This window comes from Acanthisitta chloris, unplaced genomic scaffold (genome assembly GCF_000695815.1).
Source record: "Acanthisitta chloris isolate BGI_N310 unplaced genomic scaffold, ASM69581v1 scaffold10512, whole genome shotgun sequence".
NCBI classification, from domain to species: Eukaryota; Metazoa; Chordata; class Aves; order Passeriformes; family Acanthisittidae; genus Acanthisitta; species Acanthisitta chloris.
In genome coordinates this window covers 8,474-21,249 of record NW_008659875.1, presented here as the reverse complement: position 1 = coordinate 21,249, position 12,776 = coordinate 8,474, and the positions used below count along the sequence as shown (strand labels likewise).

General features: G+C 38.5%; 1 protein-coding gene across 1 annotated transcript in view; it reads left to right on the top strand.

Annotated features, from left to right (window-relative positions):
• Positions 1 to 7,085: 7,085 nt before the first annotated feature.
• FAM117B (family with sequence similarity 117, member B) overlaps positions 7,086 to 12,776 on the top strand; it is a gene marked incomplete at its 3' end in the record, with an annotated part of 12,620 nt that continues 6,929 nt past the window's right edge. Inside the window, exons 1-3 of the mRNA XM_009069574.1 lie at positions 7,086 to 7,232; positions 11,190 to 11,282; positions 11,840 to 11,953. Of these exons, the coding sequence (XP_009067822.1) occupies positions 7,212 to 7,232; positions 11,190 to 11,282; positions 11,840 to 11,953 (228 nt within the window). The remainder of the gene's footprint in view (positions 7,233 to 11,189; positions 11,283 to 11,839; positions 11,954 to 12,776) is intronic.

Sequence of the window (12,776 nt, the reverse complement as noted above, 5' to 3'; positions counted from 1 at the left end):
AACGGCTTTTGTTGCTGCTCTGCTGCGCCTGGGCTCTCGCAAGGATGGGGAGCTCAGCGTGCCACGTGGGGGTTGTGGCCGCTCCGGTAGTACCGCGAGTATTGCCACAGATGAGAGGGATTTGATGGTGTGGATGTACTTAAGGTGCGTTGGTACGAGCTTCGGCTGAATTTGGTGTTTGGGGGCTGTGCTGAAGCCTTCGCGTCTGCCCTTTCTGCGCACCTCGTGCCAGATGGTGCGTGTGGTTTTGATCCGGTGTCCCCAAGCTCGCGATGAGAGCACAAGCCAGCGCTCGGGGCATGGCACATGGATGTAGGAAAAAAGGGTTCGGTGTCTCCCCCAGTAGTTACTTTCAACATGAACCCTGCAAAGGATGTGTGAGCTGGAGTGTGGTGACAAGCTTGTGCTGTAGTGAAGATAGGAAATAGCGTGGGGACGGCATACGTTTTGTACCAAACTGCTTTTTAATGGTTTTAATTAATTAAATATTTCTTACTGGCGAATGCTGGAATTGAAGCAGTATGTGGTATCTGGGGGATAATAGAAGCTGACATGTGAGTCCTTTTTCTTCTTGGGATAAAAGTTGACTCAAAAAGGCATAAGTGATGCTTTCTGTTCATGCCCTCAAAGCTGGAAGAAAAAGTGACTTTAAATTACCAAAGCTTACAGCTACTCTTTTTCATGAAATTGGCAGTGGTAATCTACACAATAAAGTTGACTAATATGCAGAAATCTAGGACCAACAGGATTCCCTTTAACACTTCTGTTTCTCCTACTACTCCCCTCCCCTTTCTCAAGTGATGATTATAACCAGACTACTGTGCTGGGTTTTTCCTTTTTTCCTGTCCTGGCTCTTGAGGAATGATGCTGCCAAATCAGACAGTCATAACCAGTTGGTACAAGATGACTATGTGCCTGCTTGTCTGCAGTGTAAGAGTGCTCTGATAACGTTCTGAATTAGTTTTTCCATTTTGCAGATAAGAGTAATGAGAGTTTTATTAAGGTTATATTCTGAGGCTTTTCATTGAGGAATGTGTGTATTCTTCATTTGAGATTCTTGTTAATCAGTAATCTGAAAGACCTTATACAATCATAAAATCCTGTTTTCTTTCTGTGGACTTTATAGAACTCTTGCCTAAGCTGCAATCTCCTGGCCTGGAGAATGAGGAACAGTTCGGCTAGCTTTGAGATCTAGCTTCAAAAGCCGTTTGTGAAGGCACAACTTGTGGTGGAAACATTGTGCTTGTTTATGGGTCGTTGTGTAGGAGTCACTGAAACCGTGCTGCTTCTTCACTGTGTACGAAGAATTAGCACATGGATAGAAACAAGTCACTTGATCACTCTACTGTTAAGATAACTCCACTAGCTTTTCACAAGATGTGTGAAAACAGGAGAGTTTGAATTGCTTCCATGTTTTTACATTCCTGAGCACTACTAGTATTGGCCCCGAATGCAAATTAAACCAGTCTCGTATTGCTTAACATTTGTATTGTGTAGTCCGGAGGCTGAGTGAACTTCAGTTTTTCCCTATCTACTTAGTGGTAGCTGAGAACATGAAGGTGGAACCTCTTTGCTGATGAAGCAATGGTGGTGCAGCCACCGCAGGGCACTTGAGGGTATGGGTCAGAATCTGCTGCAGAGGGACTTGGGTTTTCCTGTTTCTTGCTTTCAGTTGATAAGGACTGCAGCCAAATTTTGTTAGCTTAAAATGAGCCTTGAGGTTAGACGAATGATAGCTTCTGCGGAACCCAGATATTTTGATCCGGTGTGTATAAGTTGTATCTAAGTATAAGTTGTATACTTTAGGCTCGATTTCCTGTTTTTCAGGTTTTCTTTTCTGCAAAGCAGTTGAGTAGTTTTGAAGGTAGTTTTCATGAACCTGCTTTGCACTCCAGCTTGTGAATTTACAAATATGACTTCTGTAGCTTCTTTTGTGGTTCTGGGGTGTGGTTTTTGTTGGTTTGGGGTTGGGTTTTTTTGTCCTTGCTTTCTGAACTGAATTGCAACTGAATGTTGGAAATGCTTAACTGAATTTTCTGTTGATTATGCGATAATTACAAACGGAAGATTCCATCCTACAATTTCTAAATTTATGTGCTTTTCTTGCCACTTCCCTCCCTCTTAAATATGGCCAGAAGCCTGGATCTTCCTACCACGTCTGCATCTTTTGCTTTCCCTTCCTGCAGTGTCTAGCACTTATTTCACAGACTGCAGCTTCTAATTGCATGTTAATGTGCTCTGTCCTTCCCATCACTGGTGTGCCCTCATTTCTACACTGCCATGTCTGTCCTGCAGTCTACAGTTTTTGTTCAGTTTTCACATATGGCTCTTTAACTCTCTGCAAACCACCCCTGTTAGAGGACATTGTTTTGCCCTCATAGTACAGTATTGCAAAATTAGACGAAGCACATACATTTTCCTATCTTTATTGTTGGTTTTGTCTTGGTATATTTACTGAGTAAAGATCAAATGGGATCTTGTTATTTGTGTTCTTATATAAAACACATCTTCTCTCAGAAGAGTTCAACTGCTCAGCTTCAAAAATGCTGTAATGTACCAGGCTGTGTAAACATGAAGGTCAAGACCAGAGCCATAAAAGTTGTTTACTGACCCTTTCAGGTACCTTGCAGTAGTGAGAGATTACTGGATGCTGAACTTTCTGGTATATTTCAGTTGACTGCATTGGATATGTAAACTCGTTCTAAAAACTAAGGAGAAAAATTGGTTACTTTCATCTGGAACTAAGTTGGCCTTTGATTGTTTAGAGTAGTCCATGGAAGAGCAGTATTAAAACCTACTTGTGTGAAAGGAAGTGATGAAAATAGTTATAACAGTATATTGGGAAGTCTTAGGTCTGATGTGAACCCCTCCTTGAGGAAGAGGGAAGAAATGGAACTCCATTACACTTCAATTTCACCATACAATTTATTTATTTCAAGAATTTGGTGAGTGACAGAGTAATAGCTGCAGACTGTCGATCTCAATTGCCAAGGTTTTGCAGTACTTCTGAAGGATATTACTGTAGGACAAGGGAGTGCAGAAGGCTTTTTGTGCCCCTGCATGTCTGCCTTGCCTACCTAAGCTGTTTAACAAATGGTAGGTGTAAAGAGAGTTTTAGTTTTGCAGCATGATTACTGTAGGTTTCTTGTGGCCAACGCTTCAGGGCAGTTTATTGGGATTAAAAAATGTTTTCATTCACTAGAATTAAGTAACTTGAAGAGCTTGGGTTTTCTGAGGTTTGATTTTATGAAATGCCATTAATTCAGTCATTCTTCTACTGTGGGACCCTTTGGAGTTACTAGTGAGTAGTTCTTTTACATTTATGTGCACGTAATAGCTAGCATTGTCTTCCAAAGGCAGTGTACACCCTTATGCTGTGTGTCTGTTCTTAATGCTCTCCAAGTCTGTGGAGTTCTTTGGACAAAGCAGGAAAAGCAGGTGAGGCTCCAGAGATCAGTTGTGTTTGTATGACTTTTTGGAAGGAGCCAGCTGTGCTTGGGAGAGATCCCATGAATGTGTCCTTTCTGGGGAAAAGGCTGACCAAAAGAGAACAAAAAGGTGAGCTGTATGCTTAGATGCCAGAGAGCTCATTGGGTCTCACTCCTCTCTTCTTTGGATATCTTACTTGTATAAAAAAACCCCTTCAAGTGGAACTCTGTCAGGCAATTTTGTGAGTTCACTTGTGTCTTACGCTTTTCCAGTGGCTCTTTCTGCTGCTTGTTTTCTCATGGTATCCTGTTAGACGATGTTTCTTTGGAGTTTTTATTTGCCTCTCTCAAAAATTTAGTACCAAATATGCAGAAAGGTATCAACATGACAGTAAGGTCAATCTTCAAGTTACGCTTCAACAGTAATTGTTATTTTACAGTTCTAACCACAGTTCTGAACTTTTCTGGAAAACTGAAAGATGAATTTTCAGTGGTTTATCTCTTAGGACTTGCTTTTCTAGAAGACCTTTCCACTTCTTTCCTTCCTTTTTTACATATATATATATAAAAATAATTTATCTTCTGTGAGGTGTCCAACTCAACGGTATATGTTCTTTTTCAGTTGTAATTGTACTTGTAGGACTTGTATGCAAAGCTCCTGCCAAAGTCAGTGCTGTCTTTCCTACATTTCGGGTAATTATTGATAAGCATCTGTGTTTGTTCAGTTTTGCTCTTTAGTCCCACTGTTAGGCTGCCTTAGCTTCCATTGCCTTCGGAGGTGCCTGACTTGATGCTGAAATAGGTGTGTGTGATGCCAGCTCACCTGCAGCAGCTTCAGTTGGTCAGTTGTACAGCAATGCCTGAGGAAGACAGGGTAACTTGCTTGTTGCTTTCCCACGTTATAGGCTTTGTAGATTTGTATTTGAGTATGTTCTGTAGATGTTTTGTTCTATTACTTTGCTTTGTTTGAGGCCAGACTGCAGAAATACTTTGCTTCTAAATAAATTTATAGTAGTGGCGGGTGGATAGGAGGGTTGATATTTGTAACAAATACTGATTTAAAGAGATAATCAGGCCAATTAAAGCAGATCTAATATTTACGAAGCGTCTATTTGAAACAACTCTATTGTTTTTCATCAGCCACAGCTGTTGTAACTGTTATCTCTGTGGAGGCAGATCTCTTGTTATGTAGGTCACATCAAGGAAAAATAGCAGCTGAACACTTGCTTCAAGTATTGTAGGGGAAAGTGCAATGAAAACATTGTATATGTTCACATCGACATGTTTTGAAACAGCAAAAGGAATTGTGTAGTACTTTGGCAATTTATATTAAGGTATGTTGTGAAGGTGGAAGAGTGAGTAAAAACATACCCAAACGTCTTTGCCCCATCTAAATATAAGTAATTTGAAAACAGAATTCCTTGGAGGAATTCTTAAATCAGAGGAAAAGAGAATGCTTAGTACTTAGTATAAGGCTTTGTGCCTTGAGATGAGCAGCTTCCCTCAAACTTAAATAGTAAACAGGCTCTTCAGTTTTCATTCTCTCTGTTCAACAAAACAGTCTTTCCAATTTTTTTTTCTTGTTGTGGTGGAGAGAAGAGGTTACTGGATTCTTCTGCTTCAGTTTTGAAGCTGTCTGCTGCAGTGGCTTTGCAGATGGTGTGACTGACTACATACACTTCCTGATTAATAATTTTTTTCCACATCCTTTCTGTTTCCCCTTGGTAAAAAGAGAGAAGCTTCTTGAAGGAGAAGAATAATAACTCAGAAGAAAAATAAACAGAGGGAGTATGGCAGCTAATTCTGAGACAAATATTTAATATAACTTTGGAAGCAATTGCAATTTTTAAGGAATGACACATTGCATTAGCATGCCACGTTGTCCCATAGTACAGACAAAAGGAATTGTTTTGAAATCTTCTGATACAAAGTGTGCTGTGTGCTGGTAGTAGTAGTCAGAGAATTTCTTTGATGCAGGGGTCTTAAGTGCAAACTCCAAAACAGATTTGCTGCTATACCCTGAGAGCAAATCTGCTGTGAGCTCAGTAGTAAGGTTTTATCATTGTTTGTATTAGTAGAAATAATAAAACAGATGAGGCTTCCTGACTGCTTTCTGCAAATGTGGCTGATTATAATGCTAATAATTATTTCCCCATAGTGCTACTAATTATTTCCTTATAGTTGAAATATTTTCCACATTTTTCATGTGTACCTTTCTAAGGTGAAATTTGCATGAGGATATTTGGTGTAGAATGTCCCTAGACTTAGATGATGTCCACACTACTCAAGTCTGTACCTAACAGGTTTTATTCTTATTTATCATGTATATTTTTAATAGGTTGAAACAGCTTAGAAATTGAACTCTGGACTTCTGATTTGACTGGTTTTATTTTCTGACTAGCAGTCGGGGGCTAATCAGGCTCAACTTCTTTTGCCCTTAAATGCATTTCTGTATAATACAAATTGCTTTGTTATTGATACTTTTAGTGCAGAATCATCCTAAGGCATAGTCAAGGAGGAGGACATATGACTGAGTTTTTCCAGTGTGCTTTTGAAGCTTCCATCTGATCTCTGAATCATGCTTGCTGTGCCCTAGTCATGTATTTTAGGCCCTTGTATTCGTTATCAGCAAAATCAATACACAGTTCTTTCAAGTATAATTCTGTGAGGGGCAGATGAGTTGATAGTAAGCTTAGGTCATTGTGATCTCTGGATTTGCATTTTACATCTCAAAATGTGTGACTGTGTATGTATATCTAAACCCTGGGCCTTTCCTGCTTGTCGGTCTCATAAATTTAACCACCTCAATTACTGTTTTGAGGAGCCTTTCTTCAGTGTTTGTTCTTAGTAGCTTGCAGTGTAGTCTTTCGCTGCCACTTTACTTAAGATTTCACTGACAGATGGGATACATACAAATTTTTAACCATACTCTCCCTTCTCACGTTACTTCCTGTGCTTATATTTAACCTTTTTTAGTAAGAATTCCTGTTTCTATCTAAACTGCTCAGAGAAGGGATACCAACGTAAACTCTGAAAGGAAGGTATTGCAGGAGATATATCATCAGGCGAATATGAATGTAGTTGCCAAGTAGCATTTAAAGGGAGAAGATGTCCTGATTGGCTTGTGAAATGTAAATCATTACCTTATCAAACTTGATTTCTAAGGGTTGAACCATATCTCATGTACTGGGTGGTTAATAAAACATGGCAGTTTATAGTGTCCCTTGAAGTAAAGTAGGTGAAGGGTAAAGGGCTTAGTTGGGTGAACTCTAAACTCGACATTAAACTGAAAAAGTTCAACACAATTTTTCTTTATTAACCTTTATGTATGAGGAAACATAGCTATTTTTTTCTTCCATGCCTTCAGCATATAAGAATCCAATGACTATTACACCTTTAAGGGAGTAAATGGTGGTGTGTGAGTACCAATGTAACATTTGTGGCATAAGGATGTTTTTAAGGAAACCATAAAAACAGATTTCATAGCTTATTCGAGCTGAATAGAGCCTGGAAAAGCAAACTTAATTTCCATATTACCTATTTTGTATACTTATTAACATGGTAGTTTCAGATTGATATGGTTTCTTGTAGACTATTAAAATGAACAAGCTCTCTGTCTTGCTTTCTTTGTAATCAAGTGTTCTTTTTCTAGGTGACAAATCAAGGCCACCTTCGTCAAGCCCTTCCAGTATTGTTCGCCGGACTTCCTCACTGGATACACTTGCTGCTCCATACCTTGCTGGACAGTGGCCTCGTGATAACCACGGACAAGCTGCTCCATGTATGAGAGACAAAGCTACACAGGTAGGACAGACTTTTGTCTCGGGAGTATTTAAATGTGAAGACAGGATTTAAACGTAAGAAGCTTTTCCCTTGAAAACATGCACTTCAGCTTTCTTGCTCACAAGTTCCTATTCACTTTCAAATTGCAGGAATACTACCTTTGCTATTGTGTGTGTTGTTTGCATTCTTCTCTAAGAAAAGGCTGTGAATGGTAATATCTTTTAAGAGTTCTATTTTTTTCTTGCCTCGGAAAAACACCGGTGCATTGCCTGTCTGTATTCTCATTCTTTTTATGGTGTGCAGTACACTAGATTGCACTGGCATTAAGTACAATTTAGTTTAAATTTATGCAGAGAACTTAGTGACTCCTTATATGTATGTCTGTTTTAAAACGGAATAAAAAAGTTTCTGTAGTGCCTGTATAAAAGCTATTGTAGCATTTTCTATGATTATCTCTTCATCTTCTGATTGTAAAAGGCCCTTAATGTTCACCTGGGTTCTGTGCACCAAGTACAGAATTATATACATTGAAGAATTGCCTCATTGAACCATGGATGATGTTGAAGTTTAGCTCAACTGGAAAGTCCTTGAAAACTAAATGATTTGCCAATAAAGGTCAATAGCTTAACGAAATTTCACAAGCTTTTAAAGGTTCAGTCCTATGCCATCTCTAAAAGCAGAACCAACAAAGGAATGAAACTGGTGTTGCACGACAGATGTTTTAGCATTCCTGTTGAAGGGAGCTGTTGTTAGGTGGTATCTTACTGTATGCAGAAGTGGTTCAACATGGGTTGCTCCATAAAATATCCCAGTGTTTCATTTCTCCTGTGGATGCAGTCTGGCAGTGTGTTTCTCTAACTTGTAGAGTGAAAGAGGCAGACATCAGATTTTTAAATCCTGTTCCTGGAACAGAACAACAGGTCTCCACTAATTCAGAGCACATAAGCAAAATGCAGTTGGAGGAGGACCTGGTGGCATGTGGGACATACTTGTGTTTGAACCCATGTTGGGCTTGGTCACAGCAACAAAAATGTTAGGCCACATAGGTTTCAGTATGCTGACTCAGCAAATGTGTAGGGTGTAGAGTGCTGAGTTCCTGTGTGTCTTGAGATCCACAGCGTGTTGTGGAAAGGACCATAATTCAAAGAGCAGATCAGGAGAGAAGGAAGGTGTTCTGTAGGGGAATATGGCCCTGTGGAAAAGATGGAAGTAGGAACAGGTGAAGACAGGACAGCTGAGGAACAAGTTTTCTGTGCAGGAAAAGGAATTGGAAAATGGTTAGAAGATGGGGTGAAAAAGGTAAGCAAATCATAGTAAGAGGATGAAGGAAGGTATATGATACACAGTGAATTGCTGTTCATGCTTAGCTATTAAAAGCATCCTTAAAGGGCAGAACTAAACCCGTATACGTGCCTTTGCAATTAATTTTTGTATTTGATTTCTTAGGATAATACTTTTTTCAAAATAATTGTATTTCTATACTGGTGCCAAAGTATTTCCTATATTCAATTGATCTCTTCCAGCTTAGTTTCAATATAATCTGAGTCATGGTTGAGCTTTTATAATCTATATACAACTTCTCTATAAAACAAGACTGAAGTGTGTACATGAAGAATGCTTGTTGGGTGATGAATAAACATGTTACTAGGCGTCCTAGGGTCTGGCTAGAATTCATACCTGCACATATTGTTTTAAATGCTCCTAAAACCAGTGTTGGTAGTCTTGTCTTTTTTCCTTTGAATGAAACCTGTTTGGCTTTGCATGTTGCTGTTTTAAATGTAGCTGTATCAAAGTACAAGTTAAGACAAATATTTTGTTGGGTTTTTCTAATTCTTAAATAATATTTCATTCCAACTATAAAGTTTTTGTCTCTTAAGTCTTTTTTTTTTCTTAAGTGTTCTGGTATCTGTAATAAATTTAGCCTTAAACTAATTTCCCTTTGTCATTCAAGAACGGGGGGAGGATGTTGTGAATGGTAGTAAGTAATAAGTGAGTAGTAGTACTTTAAGAACCAAGAGAAATACAAACCCCACCTTGCCTATTGGTTTTTTGGTTTGTGTATCTTGATAAGTATTAGAAACAATACATGGGGAATAAATAGGAGGAGACTTGCTAAAGCAGTATTACATTTGTCTCGAGGTACAGGTTTCCTATAATTTAATGTCTCATAGCTATTCCCACTCTGAAAATATTTCTAACTGTTTGTTTTGAGGATGAGCATCAAAGTAACCTTTAATCTTTTAAATGAATCAGATATTAATTTATTAAATAAGCCTTGAATCTTGAGTCAAAGTCTTGAATATAAATTAAAGGCAAAGACTGATTAGAGTGTTAATTAGATTCCTGTAGGCAAGTGTAATGGTTGTGCTGAGTTGAGAAGCTAGAATTAGGGGCCAAACCTTACTGTTCCAGGAGCTGGAGGACAGGATGAGACTCCTGACTGACATTTGAGAATTGACTAGACAAAGATTTGGTGCTTGGGAACAGGGGTTATCGACTAATCTGTTTTATGATGAAGATCAGTGGGTGCTTTTCTGGAAAAACAGATTGTAGTGGATTCTGATTTTGCTATGAAATAGGAATTTCAAAGCAACCCTGCTAACTTTATTATTCAGATTTGTTCTAGTTAGTTTTTGATTTGGAATGGTGAAGATCAGTGATAGTGGAGGTTTCATTTATATGAAACTTCTGTTTGTAACTGAAGCTAGTGAGGGTTACATCCTGTGTATTTGAAGTTACACTTCCATATTCCCTGCGAAATTGGGGATTAATACCACATTATTGAAGGCCCCGTGGGTTTCTCTGATCTGATTGCAGATGTGGTAAGTCAGGAAAGCTTGTGGCTTCTGCAAGCTCTTAGTCTCACGTGCAAGAGCAACTGTTGCATACTGAAGATGTGAAGACTTTAAGGCAAACAAAATTCCTATTTATAGGAGAAAGTGACTCTTAAAAGCGAGGTTAGCTACATCACTGCTCTATGCTAAGAAGTGTACTGTGGCAACAGTGAATTTCAAGGAATTTGCTGTCTTCTTCAGTGTGTATGTTGCTTCCAGAAATCCTTCCCTTTGCTTCGTTGGGTATATTTCTTGTGACTGCAGGGAGGTTCCTGATATATGTTACTATCCCTCTCCTTAGAGCCTTTACAGTTCACTGCTTTTGAAGGCCATTCTGGATGTGGTTAAGTGGGAATACAAACTGTCCATAAAGTGTGCAGTGTTATCACTGGCTTTCCTGTGTGTTGTCTTACCTTAAATACAGGTTGTCGTAATGATACTTTGAATTTCTCAGAACTCTTTCAGAGCATATGTTTACAAGTTTTTCTTCTATTAAACGCTAGTGTCTCTGTTGGTTCAGTGAAACCAGGTTAGTATTATCTGTGCTACTTTCTGCTTGGCCTGGGACAGCTATGAACCCAGAGCCCTTTGAGGCATTAACAAATTCCCTGCTTTGCAATAGCTCTCATGGTCCTTATACGCTTTGCATTCCTTTTTCTCATTCTTGTGAGCAATAACATGATTGTGAAGCTGTACTGGTGCAGCCTTTCATGACATTTGTACCAAGCTACCCTTGCCAATACATCAGAAATAACAAGGTCAGCGTCTGTGCAGGAAATAAAATGTAGCATCTCCTCCCAGCTCAGCACTGTCATACTGGTTCTTCAGAGCTCTGGAGCAGCTTTTGGTACATCTGGCTGCAAATACTGCCTCTTGCTCAATAATTTGGAAGGGAAACTAGCACATTCCTGTGTTAGAGTAGGTTTGAAAGTTGGTTTGGGGTTTTTTTCTTTTAATTTACATAGTTTCAGTCTACTTTCTCATACTTTACCTGTCAGAGAGGATTCTAGTTGGTGACTCCTGTTCGCTTTCAGTTCTGAATCTAGCAAATATTAAGTGTTCTCTTTTCTAATTTGTCTCAAAATACTCTGCCAGAATGTAGCAATTACCTTTTTTAATTAATCCTCTAATCTTCTTACTGCAGACAGAAAGTGCCTGGGCTGAAGAATATTTAGAAAAGAAGAGAAGCTCACACAAACGTTCATCATCCTGGGGCAGCAATGAACAACTCAAGGAGGTCAGAAATGCTATTGTTTGAGATACCTTTGGATTACATTTTTTACTGGTATGCACTGATACTGTGATTTTGCAGGAAGGCAGGTGTTCTGTACTGCTTGTTTTATTGTACAGTTGATGGACTTGGTAAAAAGTAAGAAATATCTGTTCATTAAGTACTAATTTAATATAATTCTATTTATTCTATAATTATAATAGAATTCTATCATTCTATTCTAATAAGGTCTATTAACATTTTTAATCTGAATGTGTGTGGGAAAGAAAGTGTTGAATGCGGGTGACATTCTGCATCAAAGAAGAAAATACAGCAGTGACCAGGCTACTTTTAAACTTTATATATTTCAAATTCTTTCGTTAAATCTCCAGAGGTATCTTCTGGACTTCAGCTGAACTGGTAGCTAACATGTTTGGTTTGCAGGAACTTGAGTCAAATTTAGTGCTGGCAATTGTGAATGTTATAGTAGCAAATAATTTTTACTAAGTGGTGGAATAGATTGGTGAAACTACATGTGTGCCTGAATACATTTGTTGACATCTACTGTGAATTTCCTTTGTTAGATTGCAAAATTACGTCAACAGCTGCAGAGAAGCAAACACAGCAGTAGGCATCACCGCGATAAAGAAAGGCAGTCTCCATTTCATGGTAACCATGCTGCCATTAACCACAGTCAGGTAAGGCTCTGTGCTTTCTTGGCCATACTGGGGAGCTAATACTATTTGTAATTCTTTTCAAGGTTGTGATTTGTCTTAACTTAGAAATCCCATGTACTGCTAAATATGTTGTGGCTATAGGTGACTTTCATGAAATAGATCTGGTTTTTTTGACTACCGTGAATGGGCTCCTGGTTCTTGCTGTTGCTTGGATGGGCTGGCTTTGAACTCTTCACACTTTCAAATAATTTCAGGTAGTTAAATTCTTCCTTAAAGCAAGACTCTGAAAGTGCATTCTGCATAAAAGGATGACAGGTAAGTGTAATCTAAAACCATAGATCATCTTTTTCATTACTCTTTGCTGTAACAATTATGACTTTGTATGTAGAATATGCCATGGAGCAAACTGGTGGTAAAATTATATACTCAGATAAAGTGTGGTTTTTTGGGTTTTGACAAACACTTGTCAAATCCTGTGACGAGATTTAGAGTGCTTACCTGACAAAAGCTATTCAAGGGGATTATTTATTTGTGTTTATGTTCTTCATGACTTCATATAGCCTCAGTAATATTCTATTTCTTTTTCCTGTCATTCATCATGCCTTGAGACTTGAAGGAGTAATCTCTTAAAAAATTGTGATGGTTAGACCACCAAGTGTTCTGTGTGCAGTTTTAGTTTTATCTTTGGACTTTTAACGAGGTCAGGTTGACAAAGATGTGATATTTTTAGGTTGATTGATAACAGGTGAAAAAAATTACAGGGTTTTAGACACACTGATCCTTTTACAAGTGTGTTTTGCCTGAGTAGCATTTAAGAAGACCACTAGGAAAGTTAGGTAATTTT